Raw genomic sequence first — 27,796 nt, 5'->3', positions numbered from 1 at the left:
GAATTAATGGCACCTCATCTCTAACAGCCAGCAGGAGCATCTCGTGTGAAGACTGAATTCTCTGCACACCGTGGAGTCTCTGGACGACCTCACTGCATCCAGTTTGACTCCAGCATCTGTCCAGTGCAGTGCTGTGGCTTCTGTTTCAATCCAGTGCAAGGCAGTGGCATTACTCCAGTGTGATAGCAGTGAAGAACATTTCCAGGCTGAACCACATCAGCATTGAGGCATTTTCTAGGTTTGCGTTTTGTTCTCATTGCAGTTTATTTCCATGTCTTTTTGCTGCCTGTATTCTGTGACTTTACCTTGGGGCTTTTGTGTGCCCCTACCGCCCCATGAATGCACGGTTGCATTCTTACTCTAGCTGGTACCACTGCTCTCCACCATAAGGAGGACGCAGGACAAGCTTTGAAGGGCTTCTAGGCATCGCCTCTTGCACTGTGCATGGTGCTTTATTTAACCTGTTTTTCTGTTCTTGACTTTGAAACCTTCATCGACTGGGTTCTATTATCACAAAGTCCACTGACAACATGGAGAAGCTGTGCTGGAACTGGTGGTGGACCTTTGGAGTTGTTTTGCTGCTTCACTGGGCAGCGGGAGACACAGGCAGCAAAGCCAAAAGCTGTTCAGAGGTGAAGCAGGTGTACAGTTCCAAGGGCTTTGGTTTGAGTGGAGTGCCCCAGTCGGAGATTTCAGGTGAGTGTGTCAGTGACTTCATATGATGACCATGTTACAGAGCTCAGTGCACCCAAAAGTAGAGCTAAAGTAATAGCCCTAGTCTAGAAGCCCAGGCCAAGCCACTGGGAACCTAGCCAGAGATTTAAAATGAAAAAGCCCACTCTATGAATGTCCATCTCAAGAAATATAGAGAAACGGGAATGATGGAACACCCACAACTTCCAGCTTATAGTAAAATATACTTTAGATGTTCCATATCCTTTCTGGAAAAATACTTGAGATGTTGCTTCCCTAATCTTCCTTGATTCCTACATCCTTATAGCTAGAGATCAAAATGTAGTGCCCCTGTAGATGGTGGTAACAGTTTGAAATTCAGAAATGTGAATCTAATAGCTGGTAGTCTCAGATGAGGATTCAAGCCAAAGTATGTGAGTGTTCCAGATAACCTATGCATCTAAAACAGGAGGGTAGGCAAAAATGGCACTTCTTTGAGACCTCTATGTAACAGAATACTTTATTTTATCAGAAATTTTACTTTTTTTACAGATTAAAACTGAAAATGTGTAACTGATTTAGAAACACTAATAATAAAGGTTAAGAGGGGTCATATTATATGGATCTATATGGATCCATATAATATCTATATGGGTAGACACAGAATTGTTTTGGTGTGGTTTTTTTTTGCCAGATCTTGCAAAACACAGTAAGGGTTTTAGTCAGTACTAAATTGGTTAAATCACTAAAAGATGTGCATTTTAGAGGAACTGTAAATCATAATGCAAAAAGTAAATATGAATGAAATCATTTTTTCCCCAGTTTCTTTCAAGATGCACTGTCTAGTGCCTAGTTTTTTCCCTGATATAGACTCTTACAGGCTTACATTATACTGACGCTCTCCTAACCAAGATCAGGGGGATCGCACTTATTACTGAATAACTGGGTTTGTTTCCTTTGTGACAAAAGAGCACATGGTAACTGTAATATCTTGGTTTCTCATTATAATATATTAATATTTTATGGAATTAAAGAAAAATACATTTGTAAATTATTTTGGCGCACAAAGAAGATACTATCTAACATTTCATTACAACCTTACATTTAGTATCCACTTTGAGAGCGAGCGCCTGATTTTTGGACAGAATTATATGGTTTGTTCTACAACATATTGCATTTGTTGGAGGCACCTTTTCCTAGGAAGATCGTGACAAAGGAATGTGAGTGGTGGACAGTGGAAAGTCACCATAGCAGTCAAATCCATTGGCAGGAGCCAGCTAGGAGAGAGCTCTGTGCTTCTTATGTACTTTCTAATAGAGGAAATACAGCTAGGGTTTTTAGGAAAAAATACTGATCTTGCTTGTTTAATCACTGGCCCAGGTCTACATATTCAATGGTATTTCAGTAAAACATTGGCATAGTTGTGACCATGCACCAACAGTTATGGGAGGACAGGATAGGTGTGCTTATTTGGAACTTACAACATTTATCTGTAATATTGGGGAGACATGGCACAGAGGCGGGGGAGATGACCTGCAGATATACTTACTCTTGCGTAACACAACAGAAAAAAAAGTATTGTGGCCTGGTAGGACCTTATCTCTCCATGTTCTTAGAAATTCTTATTTGAAGAGCACTTCACTCAAAGCAATCTCTTGGCAACTGAGATTTCATATGAAGGATGCTTGTTTGATATCTCAAGTGATGGAATCTCTTTGTAACAGCTGGAGTGTGATTTGCATCCCTTTACATGGTGCTGGTCTTGATATCAGGGCAGTCAGTCACTTCAAACAGCGAAGAGATCTCTTTGTTCTTACAATATATCCGGAACACACAATCTAACAAATGACACCTGTGATTCCACGAACAGAATAACCATTTGGAATGCCAGAGCTACCCCATTGGCACCAAGAGGATTAATAGAGTGTTACTGTTTAGAAATGCAATTTATTGAGATGGGCTGTGTATTCAAATAGACTGAGTAAAATGTGAGACTGAATGTGTGCTACAAGCATCTGGGACACTGGTATGTGCCATTGTTACATGGAAGCATGTGGACACTTGAGATACAGATCATATTTCACATGGATGGTCTTTCTTAAAAGAATGTACCATAGGTGTCTACACATACCTTTCAAGAAAACTCCTTTTTGGAGGACCTTCACATTCTTTCAGACACTGGGTGTGTTTGAGAGGAAAAAAAAGGTGTGTAGCTGGCTGATCCTAACAAGAACAAAGGCATTTATGAAATACAATTTGACAACATTCTGCAATTTTCCAGCCAGCTGTTACCATCCAGTAATAAAAAAAAACTGTAGGTGGGTCCAAAGGAAATTGGGGCATCTTAAACTATGTGAATACATTTTCGCTACATTAGTAGAAATATGGTATGATGAACCTCCAGAAGGTTTTGCTATTTCCAAATTAATGTAAACGCATATTTGTGAATTGCAATAAGTAAACCCGGACTAGATAGAATAAGGTTAATATCTGCTATAAAAATCGGTTTCTAAAGTAAAGGTATTTGTAGTGTACACACCCAAAACGACACCCACTCAGAAAATGATGGTAAAACGTGTTACCAACCCTTTAATTTGCTTTTCATGTTGGAACCCTGTCCTTCTGTTTTTATCATTGTTGGATCCATGACATCAGAGCATTGACAAATATAAAAGAAACTCAGTAAGCATAGTTGTGAAGTTTTTTTTATACTGGTGTTTTTGGAGTTAATTTTCAGGAAAGTGTGAATATTGTAGGGGTGCTTTTACGGATATTTCCAGATACTTGCAGTTAACCCCTGTCCAACCGTGTTACTGCCCAACTCATCACACACTGGACCAGGTCTATCAAATATACCAATGGCAATTACGTTTTAATGTGCTTATTATTGTTGCTTGCTATGCAGTCGCATATTCTGCAGTGACGGATTTTAAAAGTAAAATACAGAAACACAGTAAGACATGCTGATTCAGTAGAACCCTGCTTGCCTTACTTTGATGTTGGTAGAAATAAATGCAAAATATTTGTATCAATATTGTGGTGCCGCTAGCTAGTTGCTGTACGCACAGGCTTCATGACTGATTGGAGCTATTGGAATTATTTTTCATAAAGGTAGGGTATTTATAACCACCTTGGGATAGTCTAATTTCCATTTTTCTTGATCAGCAGAACAGTTATGTGTATGGCTGAACCAAGTACGAATCTCAGTTACTTAATAACTATGGAGATTTGTGAATCTATCTATCTATCTATCTATCTATCTATCTATCTATCTATCTATCTATCTATCTATCTATCTATCATATATATAAGTATAAATGTGTGTTTATATATATATATATATATATATATATATACTGTATATATATATATATATATATATATATATATGTGTGTGTGTGTGTAGTTACACAATAATATATAATGATTAATTATATCTTATTTTTTGCCTGGCTAAGACTTTTTGTTGCCAGTTCAGCAGAATGACCTGGTCTGCCTCTGGACTGTCCTAGAGTCCTCTGTATTGTTTGATACCACATCATAACCTGTCATTCTGCATCTACATAGCGCTCACATATAGAGATCTTAGACAGTAGAGGCGCACACCGTCGCTGCTGCACCTCCATGCATTACATGCTCCGGGCCAGTCAGTCTTCTGAACCTTTTAACTGGCCCTTAACATTTGTGTTTTGTGTGAACATCTGGTAAATCTTTTTTTAGATACGGGATTGTTGGCACTTTATATTATGTGTGCGATGTATAAGAATTGTTCTGCATAGTTTTATGGATTGATATGATTTTTTATTCTGGGTCTACAATGTAATTCTTAACATAGTTAATGGTGGTGCTTACTGAGTATGACAGCCAAAGCTATATAGGTGGCTGAATGTGAAAACTGAATACATGCAGTAGATATACTACTTAGATTCGCATTAGTGTTTCTGATAAATCATCAATCTTTTAAATATAAAAGACAGTGTTGTCAAGAAATAAGCAGAAAAAAGTATGTCTTTATATGCATGATGCCATCTATGAAATGATAGGGATGTTCCATAATGAAACTGGTCACAAAAATACATTAAAAGGTATGACTAATTAATCTAAAGAAGTAGGCATCTGTATTTTTTATGTTTATATAAATTACTTGCCATTCCTGATCCTAGCGAGTAGTGTGCTGGACCACAGGGCAGGGGGACTATTATTTTTTAATGGAAAGTGGGAGTGCAGTAGGTTGATGCATTCATTGATGCATTCATTGCACTAGAAAGGCTCCGGGTAAGGGTGTGTGAAAGTGTGTACAAACACGGTGGGGAAGGAATTGGCCCGACTGGATTTACTTACCCCAGGCCAACCCTCCCCTGATCCTAGTGGAAACCATTCTGTGTGCTTCTGATTTCTGCCATTGTATTTTCTGGCAGGTGTCTTAATGGGTACTGAAACAAAACTCCATTGTGATAATATGTGCCACTAGTGATGTGTTCGGCTTTCTTGTTAACATCTAGATTTATTGTCTCAGGGAAATTCACACATTCGCTGTTTAGCTAAATTGGGATCCTGCTTTCCATTCTTACAGCAAACCATTCTCCAGCTTGATTAAGATGAGTTTCTTGTGTGTCCACATTTTGAAATTAATATCAGTCCACATCGGTGAATAGTCACAGAGGTTCATCTTAATTTAACCTTAACTATGAGAAATGTTCACGACAAAATGTTTTTATTTGTGTACAGACAGGTGTTGATGTTCGTGTTTAAAATGTGCTGTAATCAAAACAACTGTATTGTTGTGAACCTAGCGAAATAACTCAAGAGAGTCCTTTGAGTCTGTTCTGAAAGATGTTAGTGATGTCTGATGGGATAAATCTAAAGTTATTAAAAGAGCTTACTAAAGTGCTTACGTATCATATATTCTTTAATCAGATGCTACCGGCTGGAGTAGTCCCAGTAATAATACCGCGGGAAGTGAAAGGCAGATAATGATGTTAACAGTTATTTACCGATGTCAACTACAGAGGTTAGGGGCTTAAAAGTAACCATTTCTGATGATGTAACATCAGGGGGGTAATGCAGCAAAGCGGGTGGAAATGCAAAAAGGATTTCATGATATATAGCAGGAGGCATTAGGGGGTAAAGGGGATGGTCATGCCACCAGTGATGTACTTATGAGGGTCACTTCCCTAAGCCTGACCCAAGATGGTACCCTCAGCCCTATCATGTCAAGAGGCTCCTGCTCCCCTACTGGTACCCCACTTAAGAAAAGCAGAGAACCATGCAATCGAAAATGTCAGGTTTCAAGGGAAGTCTCTCAACTTGTCTCCCCAACTGGCAAATTGGGAGCTGTGGTGCAATGGGAAAGTGGCGCAGGGGCTGATCCCCCCCTCCCCCAGCCCAGCGGCCATAGGCCAGAATATGTCCCTGGATCAGTCACAAGAGCAAGGTGTGCAGAACCAGAGACTCCATCTCCAAAAGATTAAAAATAAAATATCAGGAAGGACTAAAGGATCTCATTGTGTAAAACATGGACAGAAGGTGAAAGAGAGGGAATATGACACAGGCTTTCAAATACATAAAAGGATTTGAAAAAAAAGATATTTCAAAGGAGAAGGAATACTAGCACAAGTGGCCGTGGACTAAAAGTAGAGGATCAGAGGCTTTGTTATAATGCGAATGTATAACTGGGTGTCAGGTACATGGAAAAGCCTTTAGCAGAAATGGTAGACACTAATGCAGTTTAGAAATATACTCGAGGTTTGAGAATGAGGTGGAGAGGTAGACAGAATAGCTGGACCCAGCAGTTCTATCCTGCTGTCATACATTGTATTTGTGTACAGCCTGAAGCATTAGCCCTAAATACAATCATTTATCTGTTGGTGCATTTGGGTAATTATTGTCTGTCTACATGGCTCAATTTGTCACAATAGCACCATGGGGACAGTGGCGTATTCTTGTGGATTTTTTTGTGGCATTTTTTATTTTTGGTCCTCCTGGTTTATATATTCCATACTGTGTATACCATTACTATTATTTTTATTATTATTTTTTTTTCTGTTTGTGTTCACTAATTCCTGAATCTTTGGCTACATTTTAGTTCCTTTGGTTTGACTGCCAGGATTAGGTTTTTTTCTCAATTTTCCTAAGTGGCGTATTCTTGTGGATTTTTTGTGGCATTTTGTATTTTTGGTCCTCCTGGTTTACATATACCATTACTATATATATATACGGTATATATATATATATCTATATATCTATATATATATATATTTATTTATTTCTGTTTGCGTTCACCAATTCCTGAATCTTTGGCTACATTTTAGTTCCTGGGTTTGACTGCCAGGATTAGTTTATTCTCAATTTTCCTGAGTAGTATTTATTCCACTATACAGTATATTTCTGGTATTTGTAATGTTCCGAAAAGTATTATCTTTCTACTTTACATTTTGCTCCAGACACACATAAGAATTTGTTAAATGTCATTTTCCTGGTTGTCGTGGTTACCTTTGTATTGATGCTCCTTCTGTTGCAAGCAGATATTGGTGTTTCCTTTATTTAGTAACTATATCCGCATTCATACCTTTGATGTTGAACTCCATACGGCTTTATTTTCCCTGCTAGTTTTCACAGTCTTTATGCTGTAAAAATCTTATATGGATGACCAGAACAAAGCTGAATATGTCTATTGTTTGGTGGTTGTTAGCTGGCCTTTTAAGTTTCCAATAAATCACAGCTGTCCAACTTTTTTTTAGGTGTGATGAGTCTCTTACCATTCACAAATCTAAGAAGTCACTACTAAATTAATTATGTAACACAATAAGGCTAGTAGGATTTTGAGACAGAATGGGGCCATAAAAAGCCTTTGAGGTCCACATTGAACCCGTAGGCTTGTAATTGAACAACTGTGTCTTAGACTAAAAACTGTGTATATGCAATTAAAGCCATCTATGCGGGTGTGTTATATGCATCCTGTAACCGCTAAATTATTTCCAGTTTGTTTCTGCAACATACTTTTAAAAATTATAAAAGCTAACTGGATCCAACCAACATTACTTTTCGAAAGCGGGACAGATTGTCTTTCATTTTCAAAGCCTGAGAACAAAAACAACAAAATACAACAGTCAATAATACAATATTTATTGTTGTAATAATAAAACAAATATATATATATATATTATTTCCCCCTACATTTTACAGTTCTATACAGTGAATAAACCCATGTCTCATATTAAAGGCAATTTATATGTATGTGTATATATATATATATATATATATATATATATATATATATACAAATATATAGTGCTAATATTAATTATATACCTTATGTGCCTTATGCGCATGTTTCTGACACAGATCACATCATCTGTAAGGTGAAAGTTTCAACTAAATACTCTACACTGACAAAAAATAGTTTCTGTTAATGAATTTACTTATGCAAAAAGCTCTATCAGCTCCTCTTTATAGTGCAGTCTCTTATAAGAAGCCCTTTATAAAGGAAAAAACACGCTTCACACTTCAGTTATGCGATTGGGCCTGTTTTAACATTAAATGCTATTTTAAAATGTATAAAATATAAGGATAGAAAGACTCCTGTTTTATTATGTCTGAAGAAGGGACCTTCCTGTCCAGAGGGCCACTAAATAAGTAATGGTGTGATTTTCTTTTTACTCCACTTTTGTGATTTCTTTATTACTAAAGCACGACTCTCCAATGGCTTTATAAGAAAAGTATCCCACCCGATGGGTGGTGTGGGACATTGTCAGAGAATCAACCTTGTGGTTCTGTTTGCTGATGCAGATTATTGAAGGAATAGCTTCAGGCTGAGAGAAGGGTTTAAACAAGTAGAAGAATCTGTCATGGTGGAAGTCATCAAGAGTATGGGATTTCAGCCAAAGGCAAACAGGGGAAGTGACGGCAAGAATGAACGCATGACAGTATGGCTGCGGTCCGGAGTGCGAGATGTATTTCTGATAGTATAAAGAGGGTTTTCTGATCCCTCTAACCTTAATGATTTATTTTTAAAACCTTTTACACGTTTAAGTTCTAGTTTCAATAAAGAACAAAAGCAAACGCGCTACAGAGCCATGTCCTATCAAGCTGTTTTTAGGCTTTTTATAGCAGGGGAATATTGCTCTGTGATTGGCTGATTTCAACCAATCACAGACAGGACAGTTATTATTAGCGTGTATGTACATGCATCTAAATGTATTGAATATATAGTATCGCAGTCTGTTCTCTGCTTTCTTTGCCCACAGCTGGGATAACAACCCCCAGGCCTCGCTGTGTTTTTAGTGGTTGCTGTTATGCTGTCATTAATCGAGTATTTTGCCCCGGGGCAAATAGAACAGATATCCTGTTTCTATGACAAACCCAGTCAGAATGTTTCAGGTGCAAATGTTCCAAGAACAAAGTGAGCATGTGCTATGTACCATCCAAAATAATGAAAATGTTTATGTGTCGGCTCCTGACATTTGATGAAATTATATATCCTTTTTTTTCTTCCCGCTACTAAATATGTACAGCTCCAAGCAGCATGGAGTGGGTTAATACGCAGAAATAGGATGCCTGCATGCATTGTCCTATCTCCTGCAGCTGACTTGCTGCCTCATCCTTTCCTCCCCACAGTGCAGTCTTATGTCTTGGCAGTCGTTCTAATTGCAGCTAGGATCTTAGAGCAAGCAAGTCAAATCTTGCCTTAAAGACGTGTCAGGAATCCATCATCGGTCAGGCATAAATCACGTTCTTAGGACTTTGCTGTGAGCTGTGGGAATGTTAAACTTGACTCCTACACTACCAGACATGCTACAAAACTCTATAGATTTCTACAGTGATGGCTGAGTGTGATCGGAGTTGTAGCTGTATAGTTGCATCATCTTTCGGCTGTGTTTTCTACAGCCTATGCCATAAATAAATGAAACGTTGCATATTCTATATTATTCTACATCTATATATATATATATATATATATATATATAAAATAAATAATTTTTATCCATTGCATTGGCTATAATGCAAGAACAATAAGAGGCGCACTCATTTAAGAGTAAATGATTGTAAAATAGAGAATGTGTATTTTATGTATGGAAAATCATTAGACATTTTCCAAAAAACACATTTCTTCAGGAAATATTATTATAAACACATATCAGTGGTCTTATTTTAGACTATAACTTGTAATCCACTCAGACAGTTAACAAGTGTAAATAGGACTAAAATTGAGCAGTGGTTATAACTATTATAACTGTTTTATCATAGCGCTCATCAATAGCTAGACAGAGACATTCCATGTGTGATGGGAGTTGCAGTCCTAATCTGTTAAATATCACAATCCTCCATATTGTCTCTTGCGATGAAAATACAGGCAAATCTTCATTAGCCAAAAGTACTTTGCTTCTTTGTGCATAAAAATAGATTCACCAGGAGTAGAAATAGCACCACAAAATGATTATATGCATAATAAATTCCTCTACTAGGTCATTTTTCCTCTTAATTGTACTTCTGGAAACAAGAAAGAAAGCAATTAATCATTTTCCATTATTGTTTTTTTTTTTTGCTGCATAATTCGTGCTGGGGTTCCTGCAGGACTGGGCTATGAATTGTCTCACATGGACTAATGATTCCAGTGGTAACTCAAAAATCGAGTTTCTATTCAGAAATCGCTTGGACCTTAAAGAAATAATCATTATGAAAAAATACTCTAGGTGACAGTTGCCCTGTGACCAGCCGCAGATCATTGTTCTAGATCCAAGTGTGTGCATTGCAATTACTGAACAAAAAGTGGATACAAGGACTAAATATCTCAAGTTGTAAAAATACATTTTTTTTTACAACCATGGTGGTGAAAGATCGGGGGTTTTGATAATGGCAACTCTGGAAGGGATGGAACCCATCACTGATCTCATTGTTTGCAGACGGCAGTGCTTGACGAATGACAGGTGATGTCCTTGTCCTATCCAAGGTGACAATGCGTCCAACCTTATTTCTCAAGAGTAAGAGAAGCTTTTAACAACGTAAACTGTAATTATAGCAGCTGAAAACGTTGTGGTTTGTTACTTATTTCCTATATCATATGGTGAACATGTATTATTGAGCAGTAATGTATAATAATTTAAAGGCATTGCAAAATTATGGTTAATAGACCAAGACAAACCAATGCAGTGAACGGTAATTCTCCTCCTTGTTCTTTTCCCAGATCCTACCTTCTATAGTATATATATATATATTTAGATTTTCTGTACCACCATGATACTGATGTAAATATAGAAAATGTATTGAAAAAGCCCTGGTATGCTCCTTTTCTATTGTATATGAATTAGAAACCCACCTTAGCTGTATACAATGGGCAATGGTCCGACCTGCTATGAGAGGTGGGTACACAATGGTGTCACAACAGTTGGTTCCAGGTAAAAGTATGAGTAAGAAAGAGTGAATGTGTATGGATGTGAGGGAGATAGTATGTGTGCGTATATACTTGCACAAAGCTGTTTGATTTGCTTGTCCCCTGGACCAAAAGGTTCCAGCTTCCCTGACAATGGGAACAATCAGAGGCCTGATTAGAAACCACAGGGCCCTGGTCCGAAAATTTCTCCGCCCCCCAACTTCACCAAGCAACATGGCCCACAGTGACACCTTTGTCCTAAACAGCTTGTGCGAGCCACCTTTGCCCCAAACAACTTGTGAATGCCATGACTAACCCCAAACAAGTTGTCTTGGCCTTCTTTGCCCCTTGCCCCCCCCATTCCAACATACACTCTGATACACATATGTAAGCACACATACAAAGATTATACACACTTACTTACACTTGCTAACAGGGACAAGGGGTTGCAGCCTCCTTTAGTTACACCACTGGGAACAGCGATCTTAACGTCTTTTCTTAGGATTCATTAAGTTGTTCAGGCAGCCATTATAAAGGTGGAGGGAGAGAGAAAGAAGTAACAATAGGATAAGGAACTGATAGGATAGTGCTTGTTGTACCTCATTGGAACTCATATCTCAGCTTTCCTTCTGGTGGCCTATAAACTGAATCTCTCCAATAATTACACTGCCCAAGTAACGTCTTAAACTGTGGTAACTGTTTGTGTTTAAAGATTGTGATGCGTTTCTGCGTGCATGGCAGCATTGGGTCGTTAGAATCTTGCTCCTGATAAGATGTCCCCTGCTTTTGTCATTATTACCTAAGGTGAATTCTTTGCTGATTTGATGATTTTGGTTAGCTGCATGCATCACGTTTTTCAATGTCATTACCCAGCTGTGATCAAGACATTTTTGTCATTCCTTAATGACATTTAGGTGTCTTGAAATGGCAACAAGACATATGATCTCCTTGGTGTTGTCATGTAAGACTGGGTGCTACTCTAGTTTCTTAGTTGTTCCTATACCTGCCTCTTTCATGTTCACGGCTGTACATCTAAATCCTGCCCGAAGGCGACAGAGCTGGCTTCCTTTCACTCCTATTTCAAACAATTTTTGTGACAATTATTTTGTATTTTGTGACCCTTCTTGGAGGCTTTGCTTAAGAATGAAACGATGAAAGACTTGCAGAGCGGCTTTTGAAGTCTAGTGTGAGCTAATGGTTGTCTGCATGACAGGGAGCTGCTGTCTACTGGATGAGGTCATGGAAATCAATTCGAAATGCAATTTGTGAAATAATAGGAAGGCCGAGGGCTGAGTTATGGGTCATATCTATGGATTTCAGGAGCAGCTAATTATTTGTGGCTCTATAATCCCATGGTGCTTTATAGTAATGAAATAGAGGGCTAAGTGTTCACTTTGAGGGACGTAGGAGCTTACACCCCGAGAAACACGGCAGCAGGAATCTGCAGGCAGGTTCTTCAAATTTAGCACACACAATGTTATATATCTTACATTCTGTCAACGCACACATAATTATAATTATTACCTAGGCAAAATTGGAGCAATTATGGTGCAAAGTGGTTCATTTGTCTGTGCTTGACAATAGCATAAATGTACATTAAAACATGTACATTTGTGCGTCATTTTCTCTGTTGCAGACTGACAAAGTTGGGTACATATGACACAATGTGGACTTTTGCCTTCATAACATTATCAAATACTTATGGAAGGTAAAAATGCTTCTATATCCTTCCAAAGAGGTGTTAGAATGGATTCCACCTCACCTCATATTAAGCAGGTAGTTCTGAATAGGAAAAATAAATAACCCTTAACGATCCCTTAAATTTTTAATTATTAGGTTGGGTGCTGATGCAGAAGGTAAAAGAAAAAAGTTATTTTTTCATATTTCATATATTAGAAAACTCACCCCAATGGGTAGAGGTTGGTCTGGCGCATGGCAAGTGTGCAACAGAAGTCTCCGCAATGTATGTGGGATGTACGCAAGTGGACATTCTAAATGTGTATTTAAAAAAATGACATAGCTTAAAGTGCCAGAGCTGCTTAGTCATTCCCAGTTAGGCCCTGGCAGCCAAATGACAAATCTGTGGCCACTGGCTGGATACGTGCAACTGCATGTTTCTTTTTATACTCATTCGGAGCACGACTGTGCATATCCATATGGTGGCAAACTACAGGACCAGATGACAAGGAGGCAGGACTAGCGGTCCATTGGGGGGCAAACTGGAGTATTTTACCCAGAGACTCTAGGCATAACAGGGTTGTATCGCAGATGACTCTCCGCATCAGGAAGACCTACTAGGCACACAGTGTGGGGGTGGTGGGGTGCTAGGTCTCTGCCATATCCTGATTATTCCACTCACCACCATCACTATGTGGTGGCTTCCTTGCTAAAAATCATCTGAATGAGGAGAATGTAAAAGCTAAAGTTTTGTATAGGTGTGTGTGCATGAATGAATGTCTGTGTGTATATATCAGTTTGTGTATTGCATGTGTAGGAAGGCCGTTGTAAGCTTACCATTGTATAAGAGTGTGTCAGTCACAGTCAGTATACCTATATATTCACATTGGGTCAGAATATGTGTACAAATATGTCAGTTTGTGGTTTTTCCAAGCAAGCCATTATAGGTGTAAGTTGTTATTGTCAGTTAGTATGATGGAGCTGTGCGTAACTTTCTTTTTTGGAGGTGGTTGTCCCTTTTATACAGATTTCATGTAAGTTGCTCATTGGCTTATGGCTCACCTGAAGGCTTTGAGTGTGACTATGCCAGAAATAAATGCACTATGTGTCTTGGACTTTGCAAAACATTTACATTAAGTACAATGGAAGGTCAGGGTAGAGAAATCTATGGTAGAAAGTTACTGACATTAGTGAAGGGAGAATGATCCTATACATAATAAATAGGTTAGACTTATTCTTACTGTTTGTATCATTACATGTTACTATTTCTCTTGGGGTATAGACCTCTCAGGTTGGTATTAATCTAAGGAACCATAGAGAGACTCCTTAGAATAGCTTGACTCTTGAGAGCTGTCACCCCAGGAGAGTGAACTCCCCAGATGTCTGTATGATGAAAAGTCTCTTTATTGCTCATGTAATTTTGCAATCCCTTTTCTGTGTAAATTTGATTGCATTATATTACGGTAGGTTACTGTTCCAAGAATCATAACCTTGATTGATGATCACATTTTTCTTCCTGTTTTATGGCTTATTGGGTTGAATTAGATTATATGTGTCCTTTCAAGGAACGGCATACCCTTATGCTGCAGTTTTATATATAAAAAGTATAGATCAACACAAGCTTAGAAAGAGTCATAAACACAGGATAAATGGACTACATCTCTAAGCCAAGTGATGTGAGCGTTTGACCAGTGTGATGAGGATTGTAGTGCATGGCAGCTGGGGTGCCAGATTCTTCCATTCTCTCCATATGAATAAATGCATAAAATACAGATATGGTCTATTTGTGATTTGGTTAGATGGGGGGGGGCGCTGAATATTGTCCCAGCAACAGTATTCATCAAGCTTCAGTATTCACCCAGAGCAGCACTGCTCATAAAATACTCAAACTGTAGAGTGGCCAAGGGGTCATCAGCCTTTTCTAAAAGGGAGGCCTTTGCTCCTGGATGACAGATAATAATAATAAAACAGCTCCTTTTCTGCTGAGAGATCTTAGATGTATGAAGTCCACCAGGAGAACATTATATAGCATATGTCCAATAATTAAGCAGTTGCCCTATTATCTCTTACCTCTCCCTGTCTTAACCATGTAACAACCTTCTCGGGGGCGGGGGGATACTTTATAATGTTACCATTTTTAGTAAAAATCGTGAAAACCGAAGTATGTACCCTTTGCTGTAAACCATTAGTGTTGGTAACTTTTACAGTATTGGAACTTTATAAATATCTCCCCCAATCTCCACAAATCTGCCATCCCCTGGCATTCTTTTTTTTGCTATCGGGAGTCTATGGCTCTAGAACCCACTGCAGCCGGTGTAACCAGTCCAATCATTATAGAAATATCAACTTGCAAGACCTCTCTTTCTATTACTTCACTCGTTTGCTTAATTACAGATACCAGAGTGTTTGTAATTGATTGATGAGCAATTAAAAGCAGCTCTGTTTTCTGTTTATGTTGATAGAACCAAAACAATTGTCTCTGTTCTCCTCGCTGTCCCTCGAGAACTCAGCCTTATTAGCAATTCCTTGTGTGCACTTGTATAAGGACCCAACGCATTGGCAGGTAATCCGACTTTTATACACAAGTACTATGTAAACGGATTTGCACACTGGATAATTAAAGAGATCTGTTATTTTATATATAACTATATTTATTTATAAATAAAGACATTGTTGTATCATGTTACCTATTTCTCCTGTCCCTGACAGACTCTAAACAGTGTATGTACTAAGGAACTATGAGACAAATGAGGGACCATTGGCCTTGATAAATATTGAGATCATGGAAAATAAAATTGTTTTAGAATTCACAGACTTTTACAGAAATGTCTGGAAGGGGGATATATTGAGAACCGGGTTAGCTACATTTTTAGTACTGTGACATAGAATAATGAGGCTTTAATGTTACAATTTTGTGTCATTATAGTAAGTGGCTAAAACTAAAAAAAATTAAAAAAAATTAGAAAAAAGTAGAGCTGGAGTGTAATAGGAATTATTGATTATAGGCAAGCAATCTCTCTCCATTAACATATTAAAAGCATGCGCAGGTTTCTGAATAAATCGACAAGGTTATTACGTTAGAGGATTTTTTGTGCGCAAACAACAACAATGAAGACTGTGTCAGTGTGTCTTCTCTGCTTTGTTCAAAGCATACAGTGCTGTATACACCGTCATTCATATTCTGAAAGTGATGTCCCTGCGATCACAATGTATAGATACGGGTAAACTAAATGAGATTTGTTACAATTTTCTTATTACACTTAAGTGCCCCAAATTAACCTATGTCTTTTTATTTACACATGAAAAAAAACACAATGTATGTGTGTTAGAGCAGTCGTGTTTACTTCCTGTTCTGATCTTTTGTGTGGTCGCTTATCCCCATTAAGTTATTTATCCTCTTGTGTTGAGTTATGGTCCCTGTTTGGCTTTGAAAGAAAGATGCTCATACTAGACATGAGACGTTTCCGCAGGTGGGAAAGGTTTCCTCATAGTAGGGCAAGTGTTTCTTATCTGCTGTCAGATTGTGTGTTTCAAGAAATTTTTCTTCAAACTATGACCTAACATTTCATTAGAATTTAATAAACTCCCGGAGTAATGATACTATGCTGAGTTCTTTTGCAGAGACTGACAGATGGACAGATATTATGTTAGATCAAAGGGCAGAACGAACAGTCTCATAGATGAGCCTGCGAGATAATTTGTTAGGAACACAGGCAGCTGTGGATCTGATTCTATTAATTGACAAAGAAATATTGTAACGTCATAAGAAACTGTGATGACAAACTGTCTAAAGGGAAATTAAAATCCACACGTCGCTGTGGGTGGATTTAATTAAAATGAGAGCTATTTTGTGTACTTTAGTATCCAACAAGTTAACCCTGAACTGGCAGAGAACATTGGACTAACTGATGCATGTTGTTCTGTGCTTTCTGAAACGGAAACAATTGTGTATGGAGTGATGGTATATATACATTGAGCACGTATGTAATGGGTAGAGAGCCGGGTGTGCTACAGGGTATACCCTGGTATGGTACAGGGGCTATAATATATACCTGCCAGGGATGAGTATAGCTGTGATGCAGATTGCGCAGGTTGTACCTGTAATATAGGACCAGTCAGTAACGTATGTGGATCATGGTGCATCAATAACAGATTTTTAACGGACACTGACCTTTAGTGCCGACTCAAAATCCCAGATGCTTTTAATGACTAGCAATAACTGAAAAAGCAGCAGGAAGATTTGTAAAAATAAAAAATAATATATATATATATATATATATATACATACACACAGTATATAGCATGGTTATTAGTATTCCTTTAATATATGCATTTTTGATTATTGTAAAATCAGATATATATTTAAGGGAATTTTCCCTATTCATGACATGCTAGAACAAAATAACATTGAGTTTTTCTTACGGTATATGTATAACTAGGCAGGTGGCTTTTAACACTAGAACAAATGCTGCATATAATGCAACAATATAATATTTATAATGGGGTTTGGAAGACGTGGTTTGGAGCGCCTCGTGCTACACCTATGTAATGATTTATAAGGCATCTCGAGTGCTGTGTTACCAAGTAAACAAAGTTATATATCACAGCTACTAATCATGCAGCGCATAAAGTTATTTGTAAATAGTCAGTGAAAGCCTTTTTTCATTTCCCGTGGAGACTGACAGCAGAATGGTGTAATGAGGGCAGTAATGAATCCCTTGGCATGCTTAAAAAATGTGTAGTCTAAGCCTTTTTTCATAGCAGTGGATTTAGTCTTTTGCTTGGAGGATGTGAAGCGTGCAGTAACACAACATGAAACAGCCAGTAATGCACTTTGGACAAAGGAGCAAGTTAAATCCGAAACAGTTTGTCGGATGTGTAAATAGATGGACCCCTCATACACTTTACAGTCTACGGAAAAAGTAAAAAATGTGAAACAAGAGTTTCATTTTAGCCAATTGTATAAATTTCACCAGCCCTCTACCCCCTTGCTCTGTCACTCATTCCTTCATATAGTTTTGTTTTTTGCAGTTCCACAAATAGCCACTGGGTGTCCCAAGTAAAGGAATTCATGCAGTATTTACATCCTGACTGGATCCTTTATCTAATTCCCCGTATGAGCTATGACATGCGTTTATTTGAATGTGTGTCAAATGACCTTGAAAAAAACATAAGGCATACAGAGTGAAAGAGGACAAAAGTACTATATTTGTGGTTTTATACATAATTTTAAAACCAATGTAGGTTGTATGATGTCACTAGGTTTTCCAAATTACGAATATAGATACCTCTCACCCTATGTGACCAATATGAAGATAGCATGAATTAATTGCCCCACAATATGTATATGCATTTACAAAAACAGTAAGTTTCTCTTTTTTCAGGTATCATTCCAAATCATTTAGAGCAAATAACTGTATTAAAAGTTACTAAGAACTGAAATTACAGATTTGTATGCGCATATGAATTTTGTTTTGAAGGCTAATGTTTTTTTTTTACACACCATATGGTAGTTTTTGAGATAATGATAATTAAAGATTTCACCTTACCTCTTGTGAAGTTCATTATCTGTTGGGCATTTAGGGCACTCATATAAACCCTTATTCTATTTCTTATATTTCGCAACAGTTATTAAATGTGTTAGGCAAGGTTTCCGTTTGGTTTTTTTTTGCTAAAAACGCCTATAAAAACCAATAGCGCCACCTGGCGTTTTTTTTTGTGAAAAACGGCTGCAGCCAGATGTTAGCTGTAATTCAATAGGAACTCGCAAAATGCCATTTCCACTTGGCGTTTTTCTGTCTGGCGTTTTTTCAGTCCTCTTTGGCGTTTTTCTGCTTTTTTGGGCTCTGTGGCAGTTTTTCAAAATTGCAGCATGTTGACACTCTGGCGTTTTTTGCAAGAAATCTTGGCTTTTTTTCTCCAATAGAAGTCTATGGGAGAGAAAAAACGCCATGAAAAAGCCATGTGGGTTTATTGCCTTGGCGTTTTTTATGGCGTTTTTTCCACAGTTACAATGCAGAGGATGGACCCAGTATCTGTGTGTCCTACGAGAAATAGGCTGAAAACAAACAGTTTCACACAAAACAAAGTCCTGGACTGGTTCATATTGAATTTTACACCATTTGGAACAAACATGCCATTACAAACAAACATATGCGACCGGATCCTGCGTGCCAAAAGCAACAGCAAACAATTTGCACCATCATTTGGGGCCAATCTTCCCAGAGGAGCAGACATTCGAAATAAAGCATGCCTTACAAACCACAGAAAAGAGACAAAAGGGTCTACCAAGTAAATGACATCAGGAGAGGGCAGATACTTGCCATTTATCCTAATCCCTTTTAGCTGGGTGAAACTTCTAACTTGTAAAGGCTGGAAAAACTGCCTAAGGTCAAAAAAAGCAATTTCCACAGAAAGGCTAAAACGCCAGAAAAAACTGCAGAAAAAACGCCAAAACGCAGGTAAATGCAGTGGCAGTTTTCTTGGCAGTTTTCCTGGCGTTTTTCATCAAGAAAAAAAAAGTGGAAACCTAGCCTTACACTGATTAAAAAAAGCTGTTAAATGAGCAATCAGTAAGAATGGCTTCCATATGGTGTTAAGGATTGAGGAGTCCTTATGCTTTGTTGGTCCATGCCATTTTCTAGGCGATAGCCCAACTTTAAATACAAATAGGCAAATATTTTTGGAAATTAAAGTCAAAAGTTACTGTTTTTCTGGAAGGTTCTAAATTATCCGCGTGCAGTGAATCTTTTGTACACAATGCCTCTATTTTAAACCCGATATCAAGATACATCATGGCAGAAACAGATGTACATCATATAACCTCATTATTATGGTCATTAAATATAACTCTGCCCCATGTTTGCTTTCGTTTCAACACTGTGGCAGGGCAGAAACTCTCCCCCTTCTTTGGTAGTGGCTTTGCATAGGGGCAGGCCTAGCCACAGAATTCCTTTAGTGAGAGGGGATTGAGTAGGAGCTCAGACTATACAGGATGAGGATGGACAGTGGGAACGGCCACACACCAGAGACCCAGGAAAACAATGCTTCACCTGGAGAGCCTGGGTTCCCAGTTATGATCATACAGGGGGAGAAACACGTTGTCATTTGGAATCACCGTGATCAATTGAGGTGGACAGGAGATCATATGTAGAGAGTTGGAGAGAGGATACTGATTGGTTAATTTGGCAGATTACTTTACGGGGATGTGACTTTATCTGGGATGTGTCACTTGTGATACAACTGAATGTAGTGGAAACAATGACACCTAAAACACCTCTCATACAAAGACAAGAGAATTAGTAATAATATCTGATCATATTTTTAAGCATATCCATTGAGTTTTCTCCCAAAGCATATCATGACCATCATAATTTGTTTTATGAAAACCATGACTTGTCAATAGGTAAACATATTATGAATAGAGATACCTGTGTTACAACATGGAGTTCAGCTGTGATATAACAGACAAAATTGAGCCCTGATGTATTGCACACACTTAAAAATGCATAGATGTGAAGGAGAAGAGGAGAGAAACCTCCCTAACTAAGCCTACAAAATGTTGCTCCAGAATATATTTGTGTCCAACAACATATTCCAGCCTGGGTTTAGAGTGCAGGTCCAAACTCCCTGGTATATCACTGCTCAATGTTTTGGATTTAAGGAGATCTCTGACCTCCCTAACTGGCCCATTGACACAATGGGGGACTGTGCTGAGCCAGCATCCTTTAAGCCACATAGATATGGCCTGCCTATGCAGATACCCAATGGGCAAGGATGAGTTCTCTGAATATATAATAGCAATGATAATATATTTTGTGTGAAATATCGATCTTAGCCCCATATATTGATACCCTGAACTTGTAGTGAGAGCATAGTTGCCATCACATACAATTCTAAATGCACCCCTTGCACAATATTCAGTGCACCTGGGCAGTTTGGGATTCAATCATACCGAGTCCTCCTTCATTGATCCTTAAGGCAAAAGGAGAAGACTGACTTATGGCAGCAGTGTGATGTTGCTCAGCAGGATGCACATGGTGGAATGATGAGTAGGATAATTATATTGGACAGGAAAGCATCATGATAAATTGTACGGGTGCTGAGTTTGCAAAGATGGATTTGTTGAGTTGAAGCATATATTACATCCCCAAAGTCAATAACTGGCACTTGAATTTCTTTTGCTCAATCTATTTGTTCAAACATGGTTTATATCTAGAGAGTTTTTGTATAATAGGGTAAAGTTTAGATGGAGACTTATCAGCATGAAGAACAAGTGGGATGTTGGGGACTATCTACATTAACATGTTTCATTCATATGTAATTGGCTATTATGATTATTGGTTTTCTTACTCTATAAGATCAAAGTTCACCCATTTTTATTTGTAGACCACAGTGTATAATCAGAGCCTGCAATGGATTCTAAATGCTTTGCAGTTCATTTTATACTTAACAGTTCTACTTGTAAATAGAAGTGATTTAAAGCATGATGCCTTTTTATCGGGGAACAGTCCCATTAACATAACCCTTCTTCTTTGTAGGAGAGCACCTTAGGATCTGTCCTCAAGGCTATACCTGCTGCACCTCAGAGATGGAGGAGAACTTTGCCAACACAAGCAAACTAGAGTTGGAAGCAAGGCTAAAAGAATCCAGTCTGTCTATTCAGGGATTATTCGTTGCACAGCACAGAACCTTTGACCGTAAGACCCAGTTGAAACAGTTACCCTTAATGAATATGTATCATGTTTATTTCCTATGTCCCCGATAATATTTCATACAACCTCGGCGCACAAGCTGGCATATATACGTTTCCCAAGAAAAACATTAATATATACCTTGTGGTTATATTACGTTACCTTTCTTTTCTTACAGTTTACTTCCAGAACCTGTTGAATAAATCAGAGCAGATTCTTCAGGAAACATTTCCAAATATGTATGGGGACCTTTATAACAAGAATGAAAGAAGATTCAAAGACTTATACACTGAACTGCGCCGGTATTACCGCGGCTCTGGAATCAGTCTGGAAGAGTCATTGCATGATTTCTGGAGCCACTTGCTGGAGATCTTATTCAAGGCACAGAACGTGCAGGTTTCTTTCACAGAAGAGCCTGAGGACTGCTTGAAGTTGTTTGGGGACATCCCGCGTGAAATGAAGCTGAAAGTGACCCGGGCGTTTATTGCGGCCAGATCCTTTGTGCAAGGATTGAGTGCTGCTGCTGATATTGTCAGGAAGGTTTCTCAGGTATGTCATCTCGCTACCAGAGGAAAGTACATAAACATCCTCATACCAGGTTTGTGGCCTTCAATAAAAAGAAACAACTAGGGTATTTGGAAATATATATGAAAACTGATGGCTTTTGATTCTAGTTTGGTTCCAATGAGAAAGCAAAGCCATGATGGAACTAAATAAGCCCAAGCAGCTCAGGCCCCCAGAACCAACATCCCACTTCCCTTGCCTCCATCCCATGTGCAGTATGTTGCAGGACATCATGGTGAGGAGGTCATCATACTGTATGGTGGGCAGATGCTGCTTCGCCTAGCAATTATTAGAAATTAGAGTGACTGCCTTTAACCTCTTCATGATCAGGGCTGTTTTGAAGCATAGATATAATATCTTTTAGTTTTTTCTTTTAGTTGCTATCTGTTTGTTCAACCATAGTTTGCCTCTTTCTAATGTATTGTACCCACAGATTGCATAGTTCTTTAGGGCTATCTTTGAGTGCCATATCTCGACGCACGTAAATTAGGCCGAATAAAATATAAAATGTATATTAATGTGCACACAACTAGAGCAGGGGAAGAAAATAACACAGAAATAACAGAGCAAATGTTGGAAGGAACAATTCAATATTTTCAAACCATAATTTTTGGTATGCTGGAACTTCCATATCAGCCACAGAAACCAAAACTGTCATCAAAGGTGACTAGAAAAATAGGGTATTTAACTAGGGTCATATGGTCATATTTAATGCAGCCATTTTACCACCAATGTCTTTAAAAATGCACTGAAAAATCTATGCTGCGTTCATTATTGATTTATATAGTCCCATCATATCCTGCAGCCCTGGACAATGGGTAAACAGGACATAAAGAGTGATGTAACAATTTGACATAAAGAAACAAAATGTAAGGAGGGCTCTGATCAAAGGAGCATACAATTTAGGATTTAGGGTATATTACACAAGATGTAACATTTCACCTAATTTGAATGCTTATTAATATCTGTGGATAGTCCTCAGAGTGTGCAGGTTCATGAGGATTTGTTTACCCTCTGCTGGTAGTTTCAAATATGAACATATAAACACAAGCCAAACAGAAAGGGGATGGACATATATAATACTACATGGAGGTTATTATATAGTTATTAAAAAATCTCTATAAGCATTCAAAGAAAAATGTATATATTTACATTTATATACTGTCTAAAATTTATTATCGCAGACAGGCGTTCATTCATATAGTCAATGACAACATCAACCAATTTAGCAGGAAGGTTCCATTAGTTGCTATGATAAAAACTTTTGTCCCAGAATCGTGAATTGACACGATGTGGATGTTCTAATGCTAATAGAAGACCAATGCGCCAAATGCCACTTGAACTACAATGAGGCTTCTCCTTGCAGGTTCCTATGAGCCAGGAATGTACGCGTGCCCTGCTGAAACTTCAGTATTGCCCACACTGCCGGGGCCTGTCCAGCACAAAGCCATGCGTCAACTATTGCTGGAACGTTATATGTGGGTGTTTGGCCAATCAGGCTGACCTGGATTCTGAGTGGAAAAATCTTATTGGTAAGGATGGAGTTCTAACACTTTGTACCGATCACTGACAGTGCTTCGTCCTTCGTACTTAATATTATCACTCACATCTCCTCTATAGCAGTATCATTGAAGCTTTTAGCATTAACACTTTTTTATTAATCAAAAGCATTTATAGCATGAAATATTTCTCAATCAGTGTAATTGTTCTGTGCACGTATTTCGTTTAAATCTTATGGTGGAGTGGAGATTTTCAGCAGCCTGAGGCAGGGCCAGCATTGTCTGATTAATTTGCTCTCCCGAAGTTTCCTCCCCATTCTCCTCACCCCAGCACATCAGCAATAGGGAGTAGTAATCATGATAAAATGTAATAATAAATATTAAAAATTAAGAATTTAAAAAATGGAAAATCTAAAATGTCTACATGTGGGTTCTCAAAAAAAAAAAACCAAGAGCATATCCAATATTGATGACACTGGTTCAGCTGATCCCTGATTATCTACATAAGGCTCACAAATACTCAGTAGCCAACTAGTATTACATAATTCCCTATGTATACTTACTAAATGGATTATATTTCCATTTCTCACTATAGCTTGTATTGGTCATGTATTGGCCAAATTGTTTATTTGTTTTTTTACATTGTCTTACTATTTCAATTTAGGGAAATCTTCTGGGTTTGGCTGTTAGGTGCTTATGTCACAGGAGGCAAGTGGAGAGATAACCCTGCCATGTTCCACCCATGCTACATGTATACATCAACCATATATGCGGGCCAACGTAGTTGTTGAACTAGAAAGTTAAAACTGTGGGAGATGTAGGCAAAATTCCCTTACAGTATAAGAGCTGATAATGAATCGACCAGAAACTCTTTCTCTGGTGCTGAGCCTGGAAAATGTGGTGGGTTTTAAAATTGTAACTGCTGGACCAGGTTGGTCTTAAAAAATATATATGGATATGGTTAGATGAATGTTTCCAATATATATGTATTTCTCCCAGACTCCCTCATGTTGGTGGCAGATAAGTTTAGGGGTGCATCGAACGTGGTCAACATCATGGGGTCGATCCACATAAAGATCTCAGAAGCAATAACTTACATGCAGAAAAACCAAGATGATGTAGCAGACCAGGTGAGAAAGAGTCCTCTTTTTCTTTAGTCATGTACATTATGCATTAAAGCCAGCATTTGTATTACCCAGTTCTTAGTTAAATTTCACCTTTTTTCCTAGGTTTTGGCTAGCTGCGGCGTAAAGAACCGTAAAGGTCTTAAAGCCGACGAGATAAAGAGAAAAGTGAAGGTTCCTCAGGAAGATAAAACTGCTGTTGTGTCCGCAGAGAACTTGGTATGTGCCCAGACTTGTGTTTTTTAATTAATCGTGATACTGTGATACCCATTCTTGGGAACCTTCTTGGTCTTGTAGGAGGGGGCAAGGCTGGTAAATGATAGGTTAGCCTGGTGCTGGTTTCAGCAGAAATTGGCAATCCCTTGGCAAAGGCTGGGGACTGCTGCCACCATGCTTTTATTTCTGTTTGCGGGAAGCTCTAGTTTGCAGCTATTGGTATGTCTAATTAAATAGAGATTTTTTTTCTTGCATTTTAACTGCTATAGTCAAGTGTAGGATTGTACATTGTGAAATCGATCTGTTACATTACAGTGTCTTTTGTCAGCAGGGTCGTGTTTGCGACATCTCTGTTACTTTTTTATCTGACATGGCCAATTGAAATGCATTACTGTCTCACGGAAAAAAAAAAGATAAGACAGGCACTCTTGAAATACTTGTGATTTTATTAACAATCCAACAATGGAAACATCAGTTGATTCCAAAAGCCTGTACAGGGACGAAATAATGGATGGCAAAGTGTATTTTTCATTATTAATGTATTTTACCCTAACCCAGCTAGAGGCTTAAGTGCTTCTCTACATATATCACATTTTAGTGGCTCACCAAAGAGAACCAGGAGAACCTAAGTCTACTCACTGGTAATATGTGCCCTGGCACCTTTTGATTTAGAAAATCAGTCCTGATTAGAACAGAATCTGGTGAAAGTGGATGGCAGTAAATTGCACCACTTATCAGGGGCTAGAATCGGACCAAATGTTCAGGGGTTTTCTAATTAATATGATTAATGGCAAATCTAGCTTTGGTTACATTGTTCCAATTCTTTACATGCAGGTCTCGGAGGTTAAAGTAATGTTGAACGACATCCAAGATTTTTGGGTTTCTCTTCCAAATATATTCTGCAATGAAAAGGTTACCGCAGGCCCAACTAATGAAGACAAGTGCTGGAATGGAAATACTAAGGGAAGGTACGTCACTCTATTTTAAGCCAAGAAGCTCAGTAGGGTCAATTGGTTGTCATGGACCATCTCTACGCAATGTGATAAAAAAAAATATAAAATCCTTAAGGGCCGCATTAGGCTTATGTGCCTCGAGCTATTCAACAATGCATGTTAAAATTGGACTGCGTGCCTTAGTTTCCGTTTTTTTTTGTTTGCTAAGGTATATGCCTGAGCGTATGGGCAGCGGACTCGCTAATCAAATTAATAACCCTGAGGTCGATGTTGACATTACGAAGCCTGATGTGAACATCCGTCAGCATATTATGCAGCTGAAGATTATGACAAACCGCCTGCGGAATGCATACAATGGGAATGATGTTGACTTTCAAGACGCCAGTAAGTAGACTGTGCTGTGTACTGTATGTGAAAGGAAAAGCTAGATGTGGGGCTGAACCATATACTTAAAGGCATCTGCTGGAAAATAATCAAGTTTTAAGACCATTCAAAATACATATGTGTCTCGTTCTGGAATTTTCCAACCATTTGATCAAATCAATCTAATGCTGGACTGCTGTTCCTACAAGTCCCAGTCACCGCGCACACAATGCTGTTATCGAAGACCAACCACTTGCCACAGCTACCTAATTTGTCTACAATAATCCCTGCCTTAAAGTTGAACCTTCGTTGTTACAGATTAAGTAGGTTTAAAAATATGTTGTATATTTTATTCTGTAATTACCATTATGCAGATTTAGTAAAATGTATGATTTTGATAAAGTGACATATCTGCTTTAAGGCAGAGATTGCCAAAACTATGAACCCCAGCATCACACATGATTCCCAGCCAGCCGAAGGCAAGACGGCGAAGAAGGATTGAGGTGTATATTATTACCATGGCTGGTTAAGCATTGGCAGTGGCAGTTTGACTATGGCTGTAGATCAGAGTACAGCAGAGAAATGCTTGTCTGTAGACTGATAATAAGAACATATACAAGATACAGACCACCCAATCGGCATAGGTGGGAACTGTCCAGGTTAGGCTACTGCAACTGTTCCTTTTCTGGGGGTTGCTTCATGTGTGTGTGTGTGTGTGGGGGGGTCTAAATATGCATCGTCCAGGACTTGTCCCAGATTGCCTTTTGTGGAGGGTATGTGGGCAGGGATCAAGAGAAAGTGTGTAGCCAGGACGTGGATGGAGAGTGGGAGTAGCTACTCACCACTCCTCTGCCCAGAGAATGAAGAAGCTTATCTGTAGACCCAGGAAGCAGGGTTTCACCTGGAAACTCTGGGTCAATTTCAATAAAAAGTTGTAGTTAAATAACAGATAGCATCATAATCATTACACAGTTAATTCTGTCCGTGTGCTCCCTGCTACCCACGGCACTCATTGACATATCTCCGCAGGTGACGATGCGAGCGGTTCCGGAAGCGGCGATGGCTGCAGTGATGATACCTGTGAAAAAAAGACTTACAGGGATTCTACCATGGTACAGCAGCCACCGATACACGTAATCCCAAATAAGCAAGGAAACGATGTGTCTGGCAAAGGCTCCATTCTTTATTCATGGGACTTTTTACTGCTTCTCCTGGCTCTGCTGGTGGCTAGGTGGTAACGCGCAGACTGTTATAATAAAGGGAATGCCATTTCTTTTTTTTGCTCACAATAAACTTGATCTCCTCATAATTTGGAAGCAGGTATGGGAAGTGCTGGTATGGGACACCTTAACACTGTGCTCTTCCATAGGCTCACACTGCCTCTGTACCTCTAGGATGTTTTTGTAAGTGTGTGTATTTTATTTTGCAATACAGTTAAACCATGAATGGCTGTTTTGGTTTTCCTCCTTGGTTGACAGGACACAATATTTATAAGTGATGTAAATTTCACTAATATTGCGTCATTTTTTTATGATTAAATACCTAAAATAAAATTAAAAAAAATATTTATTAGTTTAAAAGAGATAAAATTCTATCCATTTGCGGAAAAGCAATTTATGCAATTTCTTTTACTTTCTTTATAAAATATTGACTTGTATTATTTCTG

At 38.4% G+C, this 27,796-nt stretch overlaps 1 protein-coding gene across 1 annotated transcript; it reads left to right on the top strand.

Moving 5' to 3' along the window:
* GPC1 (glypican 1) lies at positions 1-27,796 on the top strand. The gene is made up of 9 exons (XM_053459388.1): positions 1-696; positions 21,259-21,417; positions 21,590-21,960; positions 23,342-23,507; positions 24,474-24,604; positions 24,704-24,817; positions 25,649-25,782; positions 25,976-26,151; positions 27,160-27,796. The coding sequence occupies exons 1-9, from the start codon at positions 531-533 to the stop codon at positions 27,366-27,368; spliced, it is 1,626 nt and encodes a 541-aa protein (XP_053315363.1). The 5' UTR covers positions 1-530; the 3' UTR covers positions 27,369-27,796.

This window comes from Spea bombifrons, chromosome 3, assembly GCF_027358695.1.
Source record: "Spea bombifrons isolate aSpeBom1 chromosome 3, aSpeBom1.2.pri, whole genome shotgun sequence".
Classification (NCBI taxonomy): domain Eukaryota; kingdom Metazoa; phylum Chordata; class Amphibia; order Anura; family Pelobatidae; genus Spea; species Spea bombifrons.
The sequence above is the reverse complement of the archived record's forward strand: the minus strand, read 5'-3'. Positions and strand labels throughout refer to the sequence as shown.

Excerpts from the sequence above, each read along its gene's own strand:
- GPC1 (XM_053459388.1), top strand. The coding sequence starts at position 531 with ATGGAGAAGCTGTGCTGGAACTGGTGGTGGACCTTTGGAGTTGTTTTG. Across the intron at positions 25,783-25,975 it reads AATGGAAATACTAAGGGAAG|GTATATGCCTGAGCGTATGG; the intron begins GTACGTCACTCT and ends TTGTTTGCTAAG. Across the intron at positions 26,152-27,159 it reads TGTTGACTTTCAAGACGCCA|GTGACGATGCGAGCGGTTCC; the intron begins GTAAGTAGACTG and ends ATATCTCCGCAG.